This window comes from Callorhinus ursinus, unplaced genomic scaffold, assembly GCF_003265705.2.
Source record: "Callorhinus ursinus isolate GAN/ISIS: 27379988/994484 unplaced genomic scaffold, GSC_fseal_2.0 scaffold1, whole genome shotgun sequence".
NCBI classification, from domain to species: Eukaryota; Metazoa; Chordata; class Mammalia; order Carnivora; family Otariidae; genus Callorhinus; species Callorhinus ursinus.
In genome coordinates this window covers 83,345,552-83,369,276 of record NW_027397063.1, presented here as the reverse complement: position 1 = coordinate 83,369,276, position 23,725 = coordinate 83,345,552, and the positions used below count along the sequence as shown (strand labels likewise).

The window sequence follows — 23,725 nt, the reverse complement described above, 5'->3', positions numbered from 1 at the left end:
TAGAAAAACATAATTTACACACAGGTATGTGACCGTTTAGAACCAATATGAACAATTCACTTTGAATTTTAAACATTCCTATAACATTGATATAAACTCAGCATAATAAACTCAAGTGTGAAATTATTAGATTTGCTTGTAATGTCAGGGTCAATTTGAAACATTTCCTCCAGTGAAAGTTGATACTTCTGTGGCTAAACTACTTCAAATCTAAATTCATTTGTACCAGGGTCATCCCTTTCTAATATGTGTACTGAAAGTCCCCGAATAGTCTCAGGGCCTGCCTCACTTTGGCAAAGATTCTAGTCAGTCCAAGAAAGGATTCCCCAACATGAGCAACACATACTGGATCCAGACACAAAATGAATGTCATCAAGGAGGCCACCGACCAACCTCTCAGTGATCAAAAGGTAGCTGGGGGACTTCGGTGGGCAGATTTGGGCAGAGCTGTGGCTAGGGATCCGAGATACAGAGAGAGAGATAGGAACCAGAAAAGGAGACAAGAAGTAAAAGAGGCACATTCCCAGATGGAGCCATTTTATTTCTAAACTTGAGTCGAAACAGATACAGACTTTCCTGCCTCCACTGTGGATTTTCATCTTATAAAATAGATTTGCTACCCAAAATCCTTCATAAAAATCTGCCTTCCTCTTGGCAGTGGGAAATAAGCAAAAAGTCAAAGGTTAAGAGGTCATGCATAAAATATCATAGCCAACAAGATAATTATACAATAGTCTCAAATTCTTCACAAATTAATGATAAAACATTAAGACTAATTTACACTCCACGATATTCGCAGCACTTCAAGGTTTTTTTCTTCATATATTTATGTTCATATTTCACAAACAACAATACTACAAAAAGACTATCAACTTTTCCATAAAATAGGAAAACAAAACAAAGCCATCATACTATAAAATCAATCTGCGGAGCATAAACTTTTTAATATAAGAACAAAAATTAAAAGACAGCGAATTCACCCAAACTAAGATATCTTCACCATAAACTCTGTAGGCGTCCCGAAGGAGTTCTTAGCACTCAGATTTTTGGTTGGTTTAACCTCTCCTGTACCTACTGGTTTTTGTGTATCCTGATCCCAACTGTTATTATTCCTGGGAGAATTTCAAGAAAGAACTTCAAGGGCGCCTGGGTGGCTCAGTTGGTTAAGTGACTGCCTTCGGCTCAGGTCATGATCCTGGAGTCCCGGGATCGAGTCCCGCATCGGGCTCCCTGCTCAGCAGGGAGTCTGCTTCTCCCTCTGACCCTCTTCCCTCTAGTGCTCTCTCTCTCTCTCAAATAAATAAATAAAAAAAAAATCTTTAAAAAAAAAAAAGAAAGAACTTCAAGCAAGGTTTGAGGTGGGATCCAGTTTAAGTCATTAGACAAATTATTCACACACAAAAAAAGCTTTAATGAAACTCAAGTGTTTCGTTCGGAACAGTAGTTGGCCCTTTTTCTTTCACTCCCTTCTCATCCAAGAGAACCCTTTAAAGATCTAGAATCATTTGTTGTCTGTAATTACTATAACATTTGGCTCATAATTCTGGGCGAAAATATGCCATTTTAAGAAACTCTTTGCATGTATATTTTCCTTGCTTTCTAGAGGTAGATAACCTCAAACTAAGGCCCAGACATTGGTCCCTTCAAACGGTATTAAAAAAACCCAATAGTACTAAAAGAGGAGAGTAGCTGTCAAAGAGTAAGAACCAAAATCCTGGTTTTTTAGAAAAACAAAATCTTTGATGAGATTTGTGTCTATGTATATGAAAAAATGACCTGCAAAAAAACCCGTAGAAAACAAACAAACAAAAAAACCACTGGAGAAGAAGCCAATACAATTTTCCAGTCTGACAAAATGGTTGGAATTTACAGTTGGAAGAGACCTCATAGATTAATTCAAATCACTGATTTTAGAGGGAAGGGGGAAAAGGCCCAGAAATGGTCAATGACTTGTCTCCGTCCATTAGCATGTTAATCTGCATGATTATTTTTTAGACATACACAGGCACACATGCATACACACATATTTTTACATAAAATGCTACTGGCTTGTATAATAAATGAAAAATAAGGGTGCACATTTTCACTGATTTCATTGCAGAAGTGGGAAGTGCCCCCCTTTCAAACAAGCAAAAAGGTTTCACTTCCTCTCCATCCTGTCCATTGATGGATGGGCCATATCATGACCTGCTGCCCTGCTCCCTTCTGCAACCCCTGCAAAGAGCAGGGGGTCGGGGGGGCAGGGGGAGCATGGTCAGAATGGCAGGAAGGAGGGCAGAGGTACTCAACCCAGAACTGGAGTCCCTTGCAATTCCGAAGATGTTCCCACTGGCGGTGAAGGCTTTACATGAAGTCAAGGTTGGGCTATTGTAAATTCAAGACCAGGCTGGAAGGAGATAAAAAGAGGTGAAGGCACCAGGTGCAGATGTATGCGTCACCCAGGAGAATATGAGTTAGCGTTCCTCTGACCATAGAGGGCAGAAATGAGCAGTGTGTGTCTTACCTAAGTTACTGAACTATAAACTTAGACGACTATACCAGGTGTAGTCATAGTTTCTAATTATTTTAATTTGTGATTGCTTATAAACATCAAAATATTTAAGCCTAATGTGCAGAAGTATTAATAGCTACTTTACCTCTTTCCATAAAATTACATGTGGATATAATTCTAAGGTAGTTTTTTAAAAAATATTATTTTTAATATTCATTATAGACGTTATTCTGAAAAATCTTAAGTCTAGCTGCATATATTAACATTAAATAACTTAAAAAATAAACAATACATTATATATACCAAAATAGCCTCATTTTAAAGCCATGTAAGTGAAAAAATTGAGTTTTTAAGAATAAACTAGACCCTCTAAAGGTATTTTTCATAATTTCAGTATTAAACGTATCTTCTTTTCTGACTATGCCGAATATATTACACACTGCTCTTGGTAATTTATGTCAGAAATATTCATTACGAAAATAAATAGGTTGGTTCATTTGTCTGTTTTACTTGTTCTGTAATGAAAAATTTATCCTACATCTAAATGAATTTGCTCCCAGAAGATCACCCCCACGGAGACAGCTAACCAAAACACTTAACAATGTAAAGATATCCAGTCCATGTGACTCTCTATTTTCTAATAATAGTGGTAAAAAGCAACTTTCAAGTCTCATTCTAATCCAACTGGACTTACAGATAACTCTCACGCTCTAAAGGAAGAAAGTCATTTGAGAAACTTGTCCTTGCTGGAACCCCAGCACTGGCCTTTACGTGCACACAAGGTAACACTGCTCTGAATTTAAAGCAAACCCTAGCAAGTTGAAGAAGAGCCCACATTTTCTTTACTCATTAAGGGTCACTATGTCATCCACAGCTGGAAGAATTTCTTCTAGAAAGAATTTCTTGATGAAGACAGAACCCAAAGCTATTTCAGCTCCTCATCCTGCTCTCTGCAGCTGTGAGTAATGGTAGCAGTTGGGCTAAAACAAAAAGAACAGACACTGGCCCATCTTGAGAACCAGCTTCAGACATTTTGTATGGAGGTTAGTCAAATGCATTTCCCAAAATTAAATTAACATAAGGTATGCAAGGAATAGAGATTCCATCACTCAGAAGTCACAAGGGGAAATCAGTCAATTAAAAAGTGCATCTCTTTCCAAAGCAAGTGCAGGAGGTCAAGAGGGGCTCAAGCATTCTAGAAATGTTACTTGTTTACAGGTTTTGATCCAGCCACTTGATGTAACTATCCCTAGTCCGGATTCCCACTGAGAAGTTGGTGGGCCAGCTGGTGAAAATCATGCAGCCGTGGAAACCATCCTCAAAGTGATCTAGGGTCACCTGCACACCTGCGCTCTCCAGACGCTTGGCATACATGATCCCATCATCTCTTAGGACGTCATGCTCACACGTCAGAATATAGGTCTTTGGGAGGTGCCGCAGGACTTCCTGCTCTGCAATGAGTGGGGCTGCCCGGGCATCCAGCAGCTGAGGGATCTCCTGCACAATCCTGGCATCGCCAGTGGTCTGCATGACAGGCTTGTAGTCCTTTGTGATGGAGGCAGGCAAGAGGGACGTCCAGTTTAGACGGGCCCTGAGGGCAACCGCCTCTTCCACGTCAAGTGAAGTGTGGTTGTTAACTATCATTGCCTGGACAAAGTCATAGTTGCCTTGGAAGTAGTCCACCCAGTACTTCACCATGACATAACGGGGCAGGATTGGTGTGTTCACATTTTGCTGATAAGAGGGTGTGTTAAAATCTAAAGCTTGAAGAACCGGATAAATTAAAGCTTGCACCTTGAGCTTGTTTTTGAGGTTGGCATCTTGAGTAAACTGGAGAAGAGGAAGCAAACACATTATTTCTTTTTGCATGGCTCCTTTTACAGAAACCACACCTTATAAAGTAGCTTTATGCCTTACTTTGCATCAAGCAAAGGGTATAAGTGTGAAATTTCTACCAGCCATGGGATTAAGTAATGTAGTTTAAAAAATAAAACTTCCCTACCACCAACCATACCACCACCCCGATCAAGCTGCTGGATATTTACTAAGAAGGGTATGATGTTTGAGTGGACACTGCAGATGTATGCGATCTCTTAGGTCTTTAAACCCCCATGCACACTTTACTTGTCTCTATTCTTTGGCACTAGCACACCTTGCCGGGGTAAGACGGTTGGATAACGTGTGAACCTTATTTAGTTCGGTATTCTCTGCAGGGTCCCAAAAGGCAATGGCTTCCTGGAGAGAAACAAACTAGTCTTACCCTTCCAGAGGAGAGGGGTAGGAAAAGCTAAAGGAACAGACAATGGGACTCCAAAGTGTCTGAGAAGGACCTCGGGATATCTCCTCTGATGAGCAGTTAGTATTCACACTGGGTGAGAGAGAATTTAAATGGTGCTGGCAACATGCCCTCCATTCTCCTCAATGAGCATGCACCCAAGAGTTGAGGATGAAATGGGAACGTGAATGCATCCCCTACCTCAGCAGATCTCAATTCCCCCAAGCCCCTGCAAAATGCGAACATACTGCCTCATTTTAGACACGAGAACTGTGTCTAAAACGATATATATTTTCTTTTTAAAGATTTTATTTATTTGACAGAGATACAGCGAGAGAGGGAACACAAGCAGGGTGAGTGGGAGAGGGACAAGCAGGCTTCCCGCGGAGCAGGGAGCCCGATGCGGGGCTCGATCCCAGGACCCTGGGATCATGACCTGAGCTGAAGGCAGACGCTTAACGACTGAGCCACCCAGGCGCCTAAAATGATATATATTTTCATGTAACCTCTGAAAGGCAGCTAACTAGGTCACTGTGTTTTATAGGCAACTAAACAATCTTCAACGTCACTTTAGCCACATGCAATTTTGTTTCACGTCAGAATTTAGAACCCCATCCCCAGGGAAGATGTAACTGCTCTGTCAAAGCAAAAGGAAATGATCGGTTAATGGTACTATTAATATGTGCCAGGAGTTGTATATACATCATTTCACTAAGTTCTGGCAACAGCCCTGCAATCAGATGGCATTATCCTCATTTTCCTGAAGCTTAGAGATGTTAAGGTGCTTGCCCAAAGCCCTATAGCTCTCAAAGCAGGGGGACTGGATTCCATCCCAGTTCTCATTGTAAAGCCCATGATGCTCTCGCCCTGCTACATCGGCACTTTCTTCTTACCGCATTTGGACACAGGTACAGCAACTCTGACAATACCAGAGAACAAAGGTCTTTACATACAGCAAAGGAGAAGAAACCAAGGTGCACCACAGATAAAAAGGCAGATGCTATTTGAGAATACCAAAAGAAATTTGGAGGCGAGAAGACAGAGCTCGTGTTCTAAACTTATTTAATCCATCAGAGGAAGAAAATGTACTTATCTTTGAATTTATGCAGCTGCCCAAAATTCTGGGTGCTCTTAGACCTAGATAGTTTCCAAAGAATTTAACCAGGTAAGCCCAAATGAACTTGTGGGATAACTTTCAAAGTGGCTGACCCATTTTAATTTTTTTTGTTTGTATTTAAAAAAAAAAAAATACTCTGGGAAACGCTTTTTAACTTCTCCATTTACCTCAAAGTCCTAAGGAAGCAATCTTAGCAATTGGCATTTAAGCACAAAGACCCCCATTTTTCAGGTCCAACATAGACAAGAAGCCAGGGATACTTGATTTCCATGCATATCCCTGAGCAGCAAGAGAGCCCTATAAAACATTAGCCCTTTTTCTCATATTAATCGTAATCAGGGCCTTTCCAAGGACTGAGAGATGACACTTCTTTCATTCACCCCTCTTCCTACTTCAAAAAGATCTGAGAACTCTCCAAGTGCAGGCTTCTGAATAACTTGGCCCCCTACTGACCAGCCCACCTGCTAGGCCTTTGCCATACATGGTGGAGAATATTTGTCCGTCTGTCTGCAGGAGGTTAGCCAGCGCCCTCCTACCTCCAGCACCGAAGGGCAGTATCTATTACCTGCTGGCCCAGAGCAGCGGCCAAATTCCCACCAGCACTGTCACCAGAGATGCCAATTCTGTCTGGGTCAACCGAATACTTGTGTAAGACTTCCGGCTGCAGGAAATACTTCGTGGCACGCACAACATCGTGAATTTGTGCAGGAAAATAAACTTTTGGAACTAGCCTGTATCTGTGAAGACAAAAGTTGTATTCATTTAAGGACTTCACCAAGTCTTTATAGGCCATTTAAGATTTAAGGGGAAACTGGCTCTTTTGACACAGAAATAAGCAAGTGAAGAATTAAAATAAATATAAAGGGGTGCCTGGCTGGCTCAGTCGGTAGAGCACGCGACTCTTGATCTCAGGGTTTTGAGTTAGAGCCCCACATTGGGCACAAAGCTTACTTTAAAAAATAATAATAATAAATATAAAAATGAACCATTCATTTTCTTTTTTAAAAAAAGATTTTATTTATTTATTTGCCAGAGAGAGAGAGAGCACAAGCAGGGGGAGCGGCAGGCAGAGGGAGAAGCAGGCCCCCCCTGAGCAAGGAACCCAATGCGGGGCTCGGTCCCAGGACCCTGGGATCATGACCTGAGCTAAAGGCAGCCGCTTACCTGACTGAGCCACGGAGGCATCCTGAACCATTCATTTTCTTGCAAATCAAATACTTAGTTTAAGAATGTAATGCTTTTGTATTAGCAATAGTCCTCCCCCACTTTTTTTTATGATCAGCCACCACACAAAACAAACACCTAGACCACCACAATGGAAAAACAACAAAATTTCAAAGTTAAAGGTGGGTGTTGATTATTAAGATATGGGTAGAACCACAATAGATTTTGACATTTTATTTCTGGAAGTCAGTGTCTCATGGCTCCATATGGTATCCTTCATGATTTACCTGAGAAATATAGTAAAACTGTACTCCAATGAAGAGGTCATGCCAGCCTGACATTAAACCCAGGCAATGAATTCACTCCCTGGGAGGAGGGAACTGAAAAGCTAGCTGCCAACCAGCAAAAAGGAAGCCAAGTCCGCCAGATGGCCAGGACAGTTCTGAGGCTTCTCCTCTCACCCCACTTTGTAATATCAGAGTCCCTTTGGGACCCTACTCTGTATACTTTGTAGGATTCCTATGCCGTTAAGAGTTCCAAAGAACCTAGTTTTGTCAAACGCCCCACCCATAATGTCATCTTACAAATCTGTATTTGCTGGTAGACGGGGCCTGGAGGATCCTCTCAATCCCCTCCTCCTTTGGTCCTTAATTCTCACTCATCCTTTAAGCCTCACTCAAGGGTTTGGCCACCTCTAGGTAGAGTTCCTTGGTTAAAACTCCACTCACTTTCAGGGCTGAGCTGGGTACCACTCCTTGATAATTCTACGTGCTGGGGTAGATTACTGTTCTTTCTGCCTCATCTTAAAACGATTGCTTTATGTATTTCCTCTAAAAAGTGTGTGCTCTGATATCAAGACTGTGTTTTATTCATCACTGTGTTCCCAGTATCCATCCATGTGCTAGGCACATATCATCCATCCAGTAAACCCTTTTTGAGAATTAACACCTTCCTTTTGCTGACAAAAGAAACTGAGGCACCGACAAGTTACTTTATTTGTGAAATAAGTCAAGGACAGATAAAAACAAGGTGGGATAGAAACTAATTACTTAAACTCTAATATTAAGAACTCAGGTCTAGGGTAGGGGGGGAGGGGGATGGGTTAGCCTGGTGATGGGTATTAAGGAGGGCACGTCCTGCGTGGAGCACTGGGTGTTATGCACAAACAATGAATCATGGAACACTACATCAAGAACTAATGATGTAATGTATGGTGATTAACATAACAATAAAAAATTAAAAAAAAGAACTCAGGTCTTTTAATTTCCATTTTATAATTAAAATACTTATTCTCAGAAACTAATTTTTCCCCCATCTAAAATCTAGCTAGTTAATTAAGTATCTTGACATTCAGTACAGATACAATCAAATGGATAAATATTTGTGAAATACTCCAAGAAGTAGTGAACATTGACCTGGTTACTCAAGAATGACTGCATTTGGAAAATTCTAAATGCAATAAAAAAAAATTCCCTTAGTGGTTGCCTTATAACGGACTAAATGATTTTTCTAACTTCTTTTTTTTTTCCATCTGTGGATCAATTAATCATCCAAAATATTTTTTTCTCCCGTTGAATTTCATTATGTCCTACAGCGCCTGCTATACTATTGGTTAGAGTGAAAGGAGTAGGAGTACACCATTTTGTCCACTAGATGGCGCCATCTCATAGGATTCCATTTACCCCCAGTTGTAGGACAAGATCTCAATTTTCAACTTCAGTTTCACCAAGCTGAATTTTTTTTTTTTTTTTAAGAGAGAGGGAGAGAGAGGAGGGAGGGGCAGAGGGAGAGAGAGAGAGAGAGAGACAGAATCTTAAGCATGCTCCACGCCTAGGGTGGAGCCCTACATGAGGCTCCTCAATCTCACAACGCGCACATCACAACATGAGCAGAAATCAGTAGCTCAACTAACTGAGCCATCTAGGTGCCCCTTACCAAGCTGATTTTTTTTTTAAGATTTTATTTATTTATTTGAGAGAGAGACAGAGATAGGGACAGAGACAGTGAGTCAGAAAGCAGGAGATCGGGGAGGAGAGAGAGAAGCTCCCCTGTAGGGAGCCTGACCCAGGACCCTGGGATCATGACCTGAGCTGAAGGCAGGCGCTTAACCCCCTGAGCCACCCAGGCGCCCCTCAAGCTGAACTCTTAATTCTTTCAATGAAATAAAAACAAATGCACTTCATGACTCAAGTTGTGACAATAAAGGCTATTTTATCTTAGCAAGATTCCATATATCATGATAAACTGTTTTCCAGGTAGCCCAGGATGTCAGAACACATTCTACCAGTACACACACATGAATTGAATCTTCGGATGTTGTTTCCCAAAAGGTCTTCGTGACTTTGAATCAAGAGAAACTGGTAATCTAAAAAAAACCAAAACCTTGCTACTGCCTCAATCTTATCAGTCGATTAATAATTGGCTCAGATAACAAAGTAAACAACACACAGGTCATAATAGAGTCTTCCTGGTACCCTTAAAGATCTGCCTCCTAATCCCTCCTATCTTTGTTTAAGCTGGAAACTTTCTCTAGTTTTATTCAATAAGGGACACTATTTTCATAGATTGGAAAATAGAGTGAAACTATATACTTCTGAGGTCACCTAGTGTAAGATAAGCCTTCAAAGTAACTTGAAATTGACCTGAGAAGTACAGCAAAAGTTCTGTAATATTTTTGTAGACACAGAAAACTCAAGAGTCAGGAGAAAATTTATGAGTGCTAGAGCCAAAGATAAATAAATTTTACATATATATATTTATTTATATACATATAAATATATATATTTACTTATATATATAAATAAATATATTTATCTGATGCTTTTGTTTAAAGATATGTTCCTGCAAAGTATGAAAAGAGGATTCTGACTTTTTTAAAAATTCAAAATTATAGATCTTGAGTTAAAGCACCTGCTGAATTTGTGGCAAATATGGTCTTAATTTGCCCAGCTCACTGCAGGGATAGATAACTCTGCAGAGCTGGCTTCTGCCTATCTGTTATTGCACACACCTCCTTCTAGCAAAATTTGGTTGTGAACTCAGGAATGAAGCTTAATCAATTTAATAAATACATACACTCTATAAATATTATCTTATTCCTGCTAGGTGAGGCACCCCCCCCAGCCCCCTGCCAAGTACTCTGTAGATGTGTTTCACTCAAATTGCAGGGCAAACTTGTGGGTGTAAGAATGAGAACGTGAGGCTCAAGGAGGGGTAACTTGTTTACAACAGCTCGTATGGGGCAAAGCTGTGTGGTGAATTCACCCCTGACTTCAAAACAAACGTGTAACCCCCGCCTTAGAAAATATTCTCCTTGGGGCGCCTGGGTGGCTTAGTCATTAAGCGTCGGCCTTCGGCTCATGTCATGATCCCAGCGTCCTGGGATCGAGCCTGCATCGGGCTCCCTGCTCTAGGGGAAGACTGCTTCTCCCTCTCCCTCTCCCCCTGCTTGTGTTCCCTCTCTCGGTGTGTCTCTCTCTGTCAAATAAATAAATAAAATCTTTAAAAAAAAAAGAAAGAAAATATTCTCCTTCAGAAACCTACAGCCTTATAAATGTGTATGGGTACATGTGTTTTCTCATTACCTCACCAGAGCAGTAAATTCTCAGAACTACAGATTTCTGACATCCCAGAACATGTCTCCTGATTTCAGTCGTTTTGCAATATTCTCAAACGAACCACCTCCCACAGTGCCTGGCACATGGTACATCTTTAATAACATACTTTTCTTCCTTCCACACAAAATTTTAAAGATTTATTTTGTACCTTTTATATATAAAATATGTCATATAGCACTTTCTGTGGTGAGACAAGTAATAAGCCATATGGCTTTAAAAACATAAAAAAAGAAATTGTTCCTAACCCACCTACTCCCCGGATGTATCTCCAAGAACTCTACTTCTTGTATTCTAATGCATAGCTCAGAGTTTCTCAACTCTGTGTGTACCTTACGATAATCTTGGGAGCTTTACAAAAACACTGAGGCTTAAGCCCCTCTACAAAACATTCCAACGTATTTGATCTGGTGTGGAGTCTTGCATATCTGTATTTGAAGGGAAATTCTCCCCAATAATTCTGATGCACAGCCAAGGCTCAGAAATATCACTGAGTCCAGTCATACTGTCACTGTTGTCTGAGCAGTTTCCCTGTTCCCATTCCCGGTGCTTTGTTCTCTCCATCCTCTGCCCTTCCCCAGCAAGTCTTCATCCAATGTGCCTGTCCTGTTAAGTCTCATCTCAAATGCTGCTTCGCTGTGAAACCTTTGGGAGAGCCCAGCCAAAAGTCGCTCTCCTTCCTTGGAGCCCTCAAAGTCTCTCTGACAATAGGTCACATCGAGGACACCTCTGTTTCCTCTAGTAGTAGATGGAAAGTCATAATTGCATACTAAAGACTTTGATGTTGGCCCCTGTGATAGTTTGACCATAGTCATTCAGCAAGGGAGAGCTGAGATTAGGGAAGCCTTGACCCATTGGGTAAGAATGGCATTCAAAAGAACTGACAGAGGTCAGGATGCTTTGCCAAAATCCTAGGAGTGATGGAGCCTAGAACTGGGATCCACTGGGATCTGTTTAAACAATGTGATTCTCTGATGCACAGTTCACAATTGAAGACTTATCTAAGTACACCGTGGGGATCTCCCCAGGCTCTAAATATAGATCTAAACTACCTCCTCCCATTCAGATGCAAATCTTGCCTATACCCTCAAAGATAGATAAAGAGCCAGAGCACTCCCAGGTGGCTACAGAAGCCCAAGTAGGCTTGGTGCCTCCTCCTCCTGGCCTCCTCTCTTTGTCTGACTTCCGGAGCTAAACATTTTCTCTAGTTCAGGTGTGGGTGGAACTGGGCTACACACCTATGGTGTTCTTTGTAGTCACAGTGTTCTGCAGCTGTAATTCAGACTTGTTGTAGAAGCTCCCATTAACCCCCTAGCCCCCCTCACCCGCTGCTCCCCTGAAATTCTCGAAGACCTAAAACCACAAGAGAGAAGCCAGTGGATTTTTCATGTTACTAGAAAACAGAGCCAGGAAGACATTAGATGCATATGTCTGAAGAGGAGAGATTCATTTTAGTCAATGGCAGGGAAGAAAACAAAACAAGCCACTTCTTAAAAGAAGCACAATATTAGCTTTCTCTAGTTTTAAATTATTTGTGATGCTGGCCTTTAGATTTGCTGAAGTTGGCCTAGGCTGAGTGAAAGGAAAGTTTTTAGCAAATCTTTCCTTTCTTGGAGGAGAACGCTTAGGAATTTGGTCTGCCCACCTTCTAGGGCTGCCCTGGTGGGAGTGATGCATGAAGATTTCTAGGCTCATGACTCAGAAGAGCAGGAAAAGGCACAGAGAGAAAGTCACAGCTAGGTCACCATTCACTCTGTGCTTTTCTGAGTACCTTATTCGTACAACTATTTACTGCGTGCGATGAGTGTTGTATTGGGCCTCCTAAAAGCACTGTGATTTTGTCAGCTTTCACTCATCTAATTTTACGGATTAAAAACAACAGAAGCATAAAAATCCCATTGCTTATAACTCTGTTAGCAGCAAACTTAGAGAGGTGCTCCAGCTTCTTTTCTGTCTACTTTAGCAACATTCTTTATAGCTCTGTAAAGTATTAAGGGCTCTGTGCACAAGGCCACCTGACATTTGGTGGAATGGGACTAGGTCTCCATCTACACAGAGGGTTGGACTGTAGTAAAGATTTAATTAAAAGCAAAACACAACTTAAAACAGTTTTCCATACCCAAAAAAGCAACGTAAATGCCTTGTAGAATTTAATTATAGAATTAAATAGATTTATTAAATAGAATTTAATCATATCCAACATGCCTACTTTGCTATTATCTTGCATTTTATCTTAAAAAAAATTTAAATCTTTCTTTTCTCTTATGTCTTATGGTTCCAGTACTGTGTCTTATTATATAAGCTATGGGTAAAAAGGTGCAATGTTTAGCTAACCTGCACTAAAATTTATGAAAATAGGTTTATGAATATAAAAATAGGACCTTCTTAGATTATATAAATGAGGAAACATCCATGTATCTTGGGTAGTATAAGATGAACTTTTGCATTTATTTAACAATGTGTATGGGTACATGTGTTTTCTGCTGTGTGCAGAAAACTTGTGCAATTAATATGTAAAAGCACCATGGTGTTATAGAAGCAACTGAGCAGAGGCACGGCCTAGTTTTATAACTTGAGACCTTTATCTACCTTAGTTGCTGGGTCCCCAGAACTGTGCGTGAGCCAGCACCAGCAACACGAATGGAGACGTGCCAGCTCCCAGTACTGGCTTCGTGGGAGCGATTCCATTACTGGGGCTGACCCCAGCCCTTGCCTACCAGCTTCCTCGGGTTATAACTTCCCCAGGGCCACACCACACAGGAACTAAGCCATGCCACCACCATCTAACTCCTGTGCGCCTCACGGATAAGGAGCAGTTGCCCCCAGACAGCTCCCTGCTAGAAGGTAGAGTTTCAGGAGAACCAAGGGTCTATCATCCTCCTAAGGCTCTCAAGATCATCTGCTTTTCTTTCTTATTTTCCTTAGTCATCACCAGGAACCTCTCCATCTGTCTTCTCTCTTGTTTTGTTCCCTTAGGGCTCTCTGCTTCCTTCCCTTCCTCCAAGCCCTCTCATTACACCACTTTGGACTCTCATGACCAACTCATTTTGTCGAACTAGATTTTGCTCATTCTTAGGAGCTCAGTGCAAACATTGCTTTCTTTAAGGGATGAATTTCCTGACCCTTCAAACGAGGTAAGATCTTACCTATTTGATGCCTCCGTACTACTTAGCCTTCTACTTCACGTCACTTATCACAATATAACATTACTTGTTCACTGTTTATTTTCTCACCTAGACTGTAAACTCCATGAGGGCAGGAATTATGTCTGTCTTACACTGGGATGTTAGCAGAGTGTAACATAGTAACTGGCACATAACAACTTCAATAAATATTTCTGGAATAAAAGAAAGGGGAATGAGATGAGCAGTGAGAAGAAATAATGTTCCCAAGGTAGACCTCTGAATATAACTTTCCAAGAGAACCATGATCATGTGATGTTGGCTATGCATGGTTATGTGGCTCTTTGTGGGCTGGCTAGCCTAGATTCTAACCACTTTCACTCTTGATTTCTGCAAAGAGAGCTGTGAGCTCCAAACAGGTGCTGATAAATAAATCTGTAAGTTGAACCATTCCCGTTCTATGGACTACAGCACTAATCCTCCAGACTTGTCTAGTGCCTTAGAGTATCTAAAGCCCTTTTAGCTCAGTTGTCCAAACCAATTCTCATGACAGTTCTCTGCAGTCATTAACCTAACTCAAAGTATATTTACTTAGCATATATGTTCTAAGTCTTCAGCTGGGTGATGGGAACCAGAGGAAGGAAGACAGGATTTCTCTTCCCAGTAGCTCACAGTCTAGACACACAGGAAGGATTCCTCAGCCCAGTTTGCACATGACATTAAATGATTTGCCTGAAGTCAGGCGGTCATGGGTAATGGTCCTTGCCTACCACTGTGGTGCCCTCCCAGTGATAAACTTGTGGATACCGTACCACCGAGATGGGGCAGAATGGAAAGTTAAGATGAAAGCAGTCCCTTCCATATTTAAAAGAGATCTTCTTAAAAACATTCCATCCATCCTTATATGTTGTATAATAAGCCTAGACTTAAGAGAACACCTATTTTACTGGAGACAGATGCTCACAGGTGGAGACGGGCATCTAGGAAGACTTTAGACATGTTGCCCATTGTTTCCATTGAAGCCCGGGATGGTAAGGTCCTGTGTGGAGAATCCTCATGGTGCCAAGTAAAGCAGGTGCAGTTTCCCTACTGTCCTCAGGCCTGTGAGGAGCCAGAGCTACACAGGAAACCACTGGAAGGCTGGTTCTGCAGCTCTGAACTATATGGCCTTGCTCCATATGGGGGTCCAGCTACTTCAGCAGACTCTGCTTTCCTCCGGCCAGCTGCCCTGGCTAGATGCAAGCCTTCACTCGAAGGCTCCTGCATTACAAAACTGCACCACGGGTCCTTCGGTGATCTGGGGGGCCTGTGGAGAGGCCATAGCCAGCCAGGAGCTGTCCAGAGCTCTCTAGGAGGCAAATCTGCTCAAGAGGCAGGTGCCACACTGCTCTGTGTGACTCTAAGTCTTATGTTCAAGGGTCATCGCTGCCCAAATGACTTGGGAAACCAGCCCTTCTGAGATACTGCAGATGAAAGGATTCTCTTAGGTCTCAGATCTGAGGCAGGCGCACAGAGGGGATGAGCCATGAACAGGAGAACAGCGGGCAGAGAGAGGCAGAGGGAAGAGGAGCTCTGGATAAGGTCGGAGTGTGGAAGGTGGTCAATGTGATCATAGCCCTGTCCCTTGGCATTATCAGCGTCTTTCAGTACTGGCTGGATACTGGGTCAAAGAGTATAGGGGCCTCAGGATGTGGGCTTAATGCCTCACTCTATATAATTGGCTAGCTCTGTGACCTCATTTCCTCATCTAAGAGAAAAATATAAAAATATTTATCTTGAATGATATATATGAGAATTAAGAAAGACTCCTATTCGGGGCGCCTGGGTGGCTCAGTCATTAAGTGTCTGCCTTTGGCTCAGGTCATGATCCTAGGGTCTTGGGATCAAGCCCTGCATCGGGCTCCTTGCTCCACAGGAAGCCTGCTTCTCCCTCTCCCACTCCCCCTGCTTGTGTTCCCTCTCTCACTGTGTCTCTCTCTGTCAAATAAATAAATAAAATCTTAAAAAAAAACAAAACAAAAAGAAAGAGTCCTATTCATTCATTCCATAAACATTGGTTGAATGCTCACTATCTGCCAGGGATGTTTCCAGGCACCAGTGATTAACAATGAACAAAACAGGCCAAAATCCCAAAATTTTCTGTTTCTGCAGAACTTACTTCGTCTATTTCAACCCAGTACAATAAATACCTAATAAGTCGAATAGATGATCTCTCAGAGGTTGATGACAGTTTTGGAGAAAAATGAAACAGAGGAAAAGTGGGCTGCAATTTTAAATAGCAGTATCAAGGAAGGTCTTGCCAGAAGGATGATATTTGAACAAGGATCTGAAGGAGGAGAGACAATGTATGTAATAGCACCCATACAACACCTGCTGCAGAAGAGGCAGCAGGATTTTGTATTATTGCCGTCACCACAATTGTTTTAATTCTTACTCATATTCTTCTTAATATGATTAGTAATGATGACAATAACTGCATTGACCGAGATTTGTTGAACACATTCTATTTACAAGGTCTGAGTTACAGAATGGAACTGCAGGGGATGACTTTTCCAACTCTGGATTGTTTTTTAAATTTTAAAAGGCAGTAAACAAAATTATTTGCTGTAGATAACTGATTGCATATTTTTCTTAGTTTCAGTTAATTCCTTTTCCAGAAGTTTGCAAAACTAAAATAAAAAGAGAATTCAAGGTGCTATAAAGCTAGTTCAAGAAATTGCTAATTGTATCAGAAATCATTTTGTGTGACCTTGGGCAAACCCCTTCATCTTTTGTGTATTTTGTGTATTTTGCACTGTATTTTCCTGCTTGTAAAATAAAGTAAGTAGATGGTTATCTAAGATCCCTTCCTAAAAACTATTTTTTCTATGACTAGTATTTTTCTTTTTTTTTTTAAGATTTTATTTATTTATTTGAGAGAGAGAGTGAGAGCTCATGAGCAGGGGGAGGGGCAGAGCGAGAAGCAGACTCCCCACTGAGCAGGGAGCCTGACTCAGGACTTGATCCCATCAGGACCTGAGCTGAAGGCAGACACTTAACCAACTTAGCCACCCAGGTGTCCCATATTTTTCTTTTCGAGAGAGCGTATGCACAGGGAGGCGGTGGGAGGGGTGGGGGGGTGGGAGCGGTGCGGCGGTAGGCAGATGGAGAGAGAGAGAGATCTTAAGCAGGCTCCATGCCCAGCACACTTAACCTACTAAGCCACTCAAAGCCACTCAGGTGCCCTCTATGACTAGGATTAATTACTTACTCAATGGAGATAATGACAGCATTCAGTTCTTCAGCCATTGCTGTACACAGTTCATCATAATACCGGATTTCTAAAAGAGACAAAGGAACAATCAGTATTAAACAAATTACTTAATACTGTCCATTCTTAAATTCTGCTCATTGTGGATTGCTTTTAGACTTGGACTTAAGATATTAATAATAAAACTAATAAAAAGCAAATGTGAACATATGTCTCATTTATAGGGTTACATATACCAATGTAAAAATTAAATCTGGTTTCTATAAAATGTAATTAGTATAAAATAACAAGAAATCCACATTAGATTACCCTTGAACGTGTTTTTAACTAACTGGACATGTATTTCATAATAGACTATCTGAAATGCACCAAATTAATTCTGATTTCGTAGCTCCTCAAACGTATGCCTTTCCAAAAATCACAGCAAATAAACAGTTTCCTCCTTGGAGGAAATTTTTGTCTTAATACCTTCATTTGCTGCAATTCAATTGCATTCTTCCAATTTGAAGAACAGCAAATTCTGTTAAAGCCAACACATAAAAACTAGAATTTTAGGAAATCTTAGCATTTCTTAGAAAGAGAATCCAAAGGTTTGCAGTGACAGAAACAATTTTAATAACTACATAACCATCTGCATAGTGTCTCCACCCTGAGCTCTTCCTCTGGCAGGAGTGATCAAAATCATGTGGACAAGGCCAGCTGGATTTGTAATCCATGCCATTCCTGGTACTGACACTTCCTGGCCTCCACGGGAATGTCTCACTTGGCAAGTGTCCAATACTATAGATGCAATCACTTCTGTTACTCACTTCTGTATCCTCATCCCCTAGCACATATTAGGAGAGTCACAGGTATAGGTTTGTACATAACTGTTCGAATACTGAAGTCCTGAACCCCAGGAAATCCCTCAGTCCTGGCCAAACCTACGTACTCCATAAACATCTGTTGAAAACATGAACAAATCCATGAATAAAATAATAAATAATGAATATGAAACGTGATTACTAGAAAAAGTTATACTTTTTTGGCCTTTGCCACATTTAAAAAAATGCTATTTAAAAACACAAACAAGGGGTGCCCGGGTGGCTCAGTCAGTTGAGCATCGGACTCTTGATTTCAGCTTAGGTCTTGATTTCAGGGTCGTGAGTTCAAGCCCTGTATCAGGCTCCACGTTGGGTGTGGAGCCTATATTAAAACAAACAAACAAAACCCACAAACAAACTAGAACAAATTGTCATTACCTTTAAACCTAGGGGATGCCAGGGCACCTGGTTGGCTCAGTTGGAAGAGCATGTGACTCTTGATCTTGGGGTCATGAGTTTGAGCCCCCGTGGAGCAGACAGATTACTTAAATAAATAAAAAAGAAAAAAAAAGCCACAGGGGATGCCAGTAGCTTTGGGCTGAACATGAGAAAGTAGCTCTCTGATAATTACAGGCAGAGATAAGGCCCTTACTTTCTCCTTGGTATGCTTTCTGCTAGGCTGTTCCACTTGGCTGCCTGCCTTTCATAACTCATGAAAGTTACCAAACACCAAAGAGAATATTCTTGAATTTTGCAACATTGTTTCCTTTTAATGGTGGTATACCTTTTATATTTTCATCTTTGGTTTCATAAGCAGATGAAATGTGGATGAGTTATCATGTATGTTCATAAATACTGGTCCTACTTCACAGAAAAATGTTTTCAAAACACAACGGCAAAAGATAATTTCCTCATATTCTGGCCCAGTGAAACTTTGGCTTGTTTTGGTGCTGAAAGCTATTGTCAGCACTTCGCATAAGTTAGCCTATGATATAGGTCACAGGAAATATTTTCAAAAGAGTCTGCCTGCATTAACAAGCAATAAACAGATAGGCAAAACCTTTATGTAGGGTAATCATATAATTAATCATCCAAGACAGGACCTTTTCGAGTGTGAAAAGGGGACACTATTAATAATTCTGCTGGGATAATAGGAGTAACCGAGACTGTTCAAGGGAACCAAGTCAAATGGTCCTCCTCTCCTTACCCAGTAAGGAAGTCAAACTCAATCACACATCTCGCCCAGGGCAAACCACAGCCCCAAAAGACCCGAAGGTGACTAGGACATACTTGCACTGGCCAAAGCCCAGCCTCCTCCGTGGATGTAAACAATGCTGCGTCTCAAAGGCTCTTCTGGCTTTGGGGAGCCCTCAAACACTCTGACTTCCACACCGTCAAAGTCAGTGTCGGTCACCTTCACCTGAGCGGATGACCACGCGCTTTTCTTGCCAAAAATAACGATGATAAAATTCAGTGCGAGCAGGTGATGGCTCAGGCCCAGATTGTGTATCAGGTTGCTCTGCAGGGCAAGGGAGGGAGCACAGAGGGAGAACACGAGTCAACTTTGTCTCACCAGAGCCACACTCACCAACTCCTGGTGTTTGAATTATTACAAGCAATTGCCAATACTCTTCAGGACTTACTGGCCACTTTTAATCCAGTAACAAATTATATTTACTTTTTGCCTTTAGCATTTGCAAAGTATTTTCATACATGAGATCGTAGTTTTTGGATCAGCTCTGAGAGGGGCATTGGACAGGTATCATCAGTCCCATTTTATCAAGAAGGCTTAGAAATTAAGCAAACATAAACATTTAGCTGGATAAGTGGTAATTCTGGGACTTGTGAATTTTAGGATTTAGTCCTTTATTCTCCCCTCAATCAGCACATCACAGTTCCAATAGATACTAAGACTAGAGGAAGAATACTTTATTTAAATGCAAATAAAAGATATAGAAGTTTCATATTTACCGTAATTATTTTTAAAGTGTTTTACAGCTTATCTGCTTAAGCATGTCTGTTATTTTGAGAGTGAAGCAAGAAATGAATTTGTGAGAGGCCAGGAGCAGAGGTAACTCTGGTCCTAGCACTGAGAAGCAGAACACCTCAGACATTACCAGGAGCTTTTCAGAAATGTGCAAAGAATAAACAGTCTGCCATCCGGTCCCCTTGGAACCTGAGGGCACTGAGCTCTGCATTAAGTCTTTGTAGGAAGTTATCTGGTTGGAGAAGGAACAAAGAGAGAAGAGACCCAAGTCATCCACCCAGCAAAGATCCTATAAAGTGTATTCCCCTCTTTCCACATCTTACACAAGGTGTTCCTGTTGAGTACACTTATAAAACTGACCTCCCTGTAAGACTTAAATGGACATGTTTCAAAGCCAGAGAACTGGAAGCCATCAGGCAGCCAGTGACTAGTCCAATGGAGAGGCTCACAAGTGTCAAAGAGTGACTGGAAACTTTCCTGGCACAGGTGCATGAATTTAGATACTGTATCTCCCAGTGGCTCTCAAACCTAGGGTAGAGGGACAGCTAGAGATTAGCAGTGCCCTTCTGGAAAATATGAAGCAGGACACTGATTATTAGTGAAATATTTAATGCCATCATAAGGTCAAGGAAACAATGTTACTAGTAGCAGAAATCAGGACTATAAACAGTCTGTGATACAGCATAATACAGCTTCCCGGCATGTGCCTGAGGCACAGTGGTGTGCCATAATACTGATCCCCTTACCCCTGGGGAGCCAAGCTCCTGAGAGCCCCTTACCCCAGTGTCCCATGTAAAATATTGTTGTATACATATGCCCAGCCATGAAAAGAGTTGGAAATCACTGCATTATAAAACCAGTGGCCAGTGGGATGCCTGGGTGGCTCAGTTGGTTAAGCAGCTGCCTTCCGCCCGGGTCATGATCCCAGCGTCCTGGGATCGAGTCCCACATTGGGCTCCTTGCTCAGCAGGGAGCCTGCTTCTTCCTCTCTCTCCCTCTGCTTGTGCTCTGTCAAATAAATAAAATCTTAAAAAAAAAAAAAGAAAAAACCCACAAACCTTTGGCCAGGGTTTATGAAAAATGAGAACAACAGGCAATTAATCTAACCATGAAGAGCTATTCCAGTAATTTCATTAATATTTGTTTGTAATATAAGCAGCAGAGCAAATAAATATTAATAAAATAATTCAATTTCTTTATCAATTGCCCACATTTATTGAAAAAGTTAAACAACTGATAATGTGCTTGCTATGAAATAAATGTGTGTGATATGATATAAATTCACACACACACAGAATTCGAACCATTAATTTAATGTTTTGTCAAAGTGGGAAAAGGCAATCATCCTTTGAGTTTTGTGGTAAAATGTCAGCCTTACTGGGGAATATTGATTTCTGCCAGGACATAGCTAAAAATCACTGCATTCACTAAGATTTCTAGAGTTCACACATAAACCCTTGTCAATATCATTATCAATTAACAGAGAACACACAGGATCCATCCCATTTCTCACAGAACAAGTAGCTCGATAAGCATGAAATAATGAATATGAAGAAAACAATCACAGGCTTGGCTGTGTTACTTTCTGGACTTTTTTTTTTTTTTTAAGTTAAGTGAAGACTACTGAATACTTATGACAAAGTATATATGAGTTTCTTCAACTATAGGAAAGCTGTAAAACAGGTGAATTGTCTTTACAAGACAGATTAGAGAAGATTGTTCATTTTACAGAGTCCACCTTGGGTTTCCTTTATGCACTGCATGCTCTGAGTGCATGCAGACTTGACTCAATTTGTCCATACCTTTCCCAAAATACTTCTGCCATGTCAGCTTATGATCATTTGCACTAACAGAATTTCTGAACAAATATCTGCATTGTTCACAATGCTGCCAGGGTGGGGTGGGGGCAGAAGTGTTGATTCAAGGGGCGCCTGGGTGGCTCAGTCGTTAAGCGTCTGCCTTCAGCTCAGGTCATGATCCCAGGATCCTGGGATCAAGCCCCACATCGGGCTCCCTGCTCCGCGGGAAGCCTGCTTCTCCCTCTCCCACTCCCCATGCTTCTGATCTCTCTCTCGCTGTGTCTCTCTCTGTCAAATAAGTAAATAAAATATTTAAAAAAAAAAGAAGTGTTGATTCAAGAAGGGACAGTTTATATGGGAAAAACAGATAAGCAGGTAGGGGTCAGATAGGGCCAAAAAGGTGCTAAAAGTCGTGCTAATGTTTGGAATTGCATTGATAAATGAGAGTATGAAAAATAGTTATCCTCCAGAAAATACCAAGATTATTTCAAAATTTGAAAACAGAGATACTCAAACAGTAATCTGTCACCAAACAGTCTTGCTATTGTTAATAATAGTGATCACTGCCTAAGCGCCTACAGTGCTTGGGTAGGGTAGTCCTATTCAGTATGGGATGACATTCGCATGTCTGTATGATATCATGTGGCATGATAAAATTGTAAATATTATCTAACTTTTTCCTCCAATATCTACTGTTTCCCTTAGCTCTTTTTTTTTTTTTAAGATTTTATTTATTTATTTGACAGAGAGAGAGAGACAGCAAGGGAGAGAACACACGCAGGGGGAGTGGGAGAGGGAGAGGCAAGTTCCTGGCTGAGCAGGGAACCTGATGCAGGGCTCGATCCCAGGACCCTGGGATCATGACCTGAGCAGGGGGAGTGGGAGAGGGAGAGGCAGGTTCCTGGCTGAGCAGGGAACCTGATGCAGGGCTCGATCCCAGGACCCTGGGATCATGACCTGAGCCGAAGGCAGCCTCTTAATGACTGAGCCACCCAGGCGCCCCTCCCTTAGCTCTTCTCACTATCCCAGTCTTTCTGTTGTTGTTACTTCAGGGAAGGGGTGTGAGAACAAATAGCAAAGAAGCAGGAGTGACTTCATACTTTGGATTTTCAAAGCCTATATCCTTGGGAGAATTAAAAAATAGACATTGATTTAGAAGATCACATGATGAATAAGTCTCCTAGAATAGAAAATGATTCTCCAAACTAAGTAGTGGGAGAGGGGAGGAGAAAGCACTGGAGATGAAGTGAGGAATGTATGGATTGATATCTGAAATCCAATCAAAAGAGACCCCTGAGACACAGCAACTCCCAGATATGTCTGTGGAATCTGAAAGCAGTAGATATCTGCCCCATGCCCAGACAGAACCTTGGAAGGAGGCAAGACCCTAGGGAAGAGTGGCTGCAAGGTAAGTCTTAAGAAGATGGTGCCTCAAATGACCTCAGAGAGTTCCTCCGGCTTCCACTAGTGCAGGAGCAGCTAAATGATTCCATAGTCCAATAAAGGCATAAAAGTGGCAAGGGCTGCATGAGTGTCTTGCTGATGGACCTGAGACCACCTTTGCATTAGCCATGGCCCATTATATGCTCTCAAGGGTCCAATGGGAATAGAGGGAGAGCACTAGTGAACCTAAATTGCTCTTATAAATTAGAACAAAGGATATTCCAGGGCAATGTATGGGACTCAAACACCAAAGACCACATGGAACAAAGATATAAGCCAAGGATGAGTACCCAGATGGCCTCCCCGACACGTTATGCCTCAACATTGTATAAGACCCTCCAAAACCTAAAAGTAAAGAGCAATTAGGGGGAATTTATGGGAATGAAGTTCTACCTTAAAAATGTAGACTCAAAATACAGATGAAGTTTTATTTCTTGCATCCTTGAGTTTGTTTAAGTGGGATTCAGATCCACCCCAAAAAACATTTCTAAGTTAACAAAGTTTCCTGAAATCTCCTTAGAAGTAGCTGGAAAATTCCAGTAGCACAAAGAAGCAGGCCAAGTTTTTAGAGCCCCACAGGTTGAGAATTGACCAATTCTTGGCCAGTTGAAGGACTCTAGGGCAGTGCTATGGGTCTTAAACTTGCCCCCATAATCATTA

The 23,725-nt window shown here is 41.4% G+C and overlaps 1 protein-coding gene across 3 annotated transcripts in view; it reads right to left on the bottom strand.

Moving 5' to 3' along the window:
* Positions 1–520: 520 nt before the first annotated feature.
* The window catches only part of NCEH1 (neutral cholesterol ester hydrolase 1), a 46,082-nt gene continuing 22,877 nt past the window's right edge, over positions 521–23,725 (bottom strand). For 2 of the 3 annotated variants that reach the window (XM_025878734.2, XM_073897145.1), the window contains exons 2-5: positions 19,127–19,355; positions 17,034–17,103; positions 6,449–6,620; positions 521–4,321 (exon numbers count right to left, since the gene is read on the bottom strand). In XM_025878734.2, coding sequence (XP_025734519.1) covers positions 3,704–4,321; positions 6,449–6,620; positions 17,034–17,103; positions 19,127–19,355 — 1,089 coding nt within the window. In that variant the 3' untranslated portion in view covers positions 521–3,703. The remainder of the gene's footprint in view (positions 4,322–6,448; positions 6,621–17,033; positions 17,104–19,126; positions 19,356–23,725) is intronic. The other variant, XM_073897151.1, reaches the window with a different exon arrangement.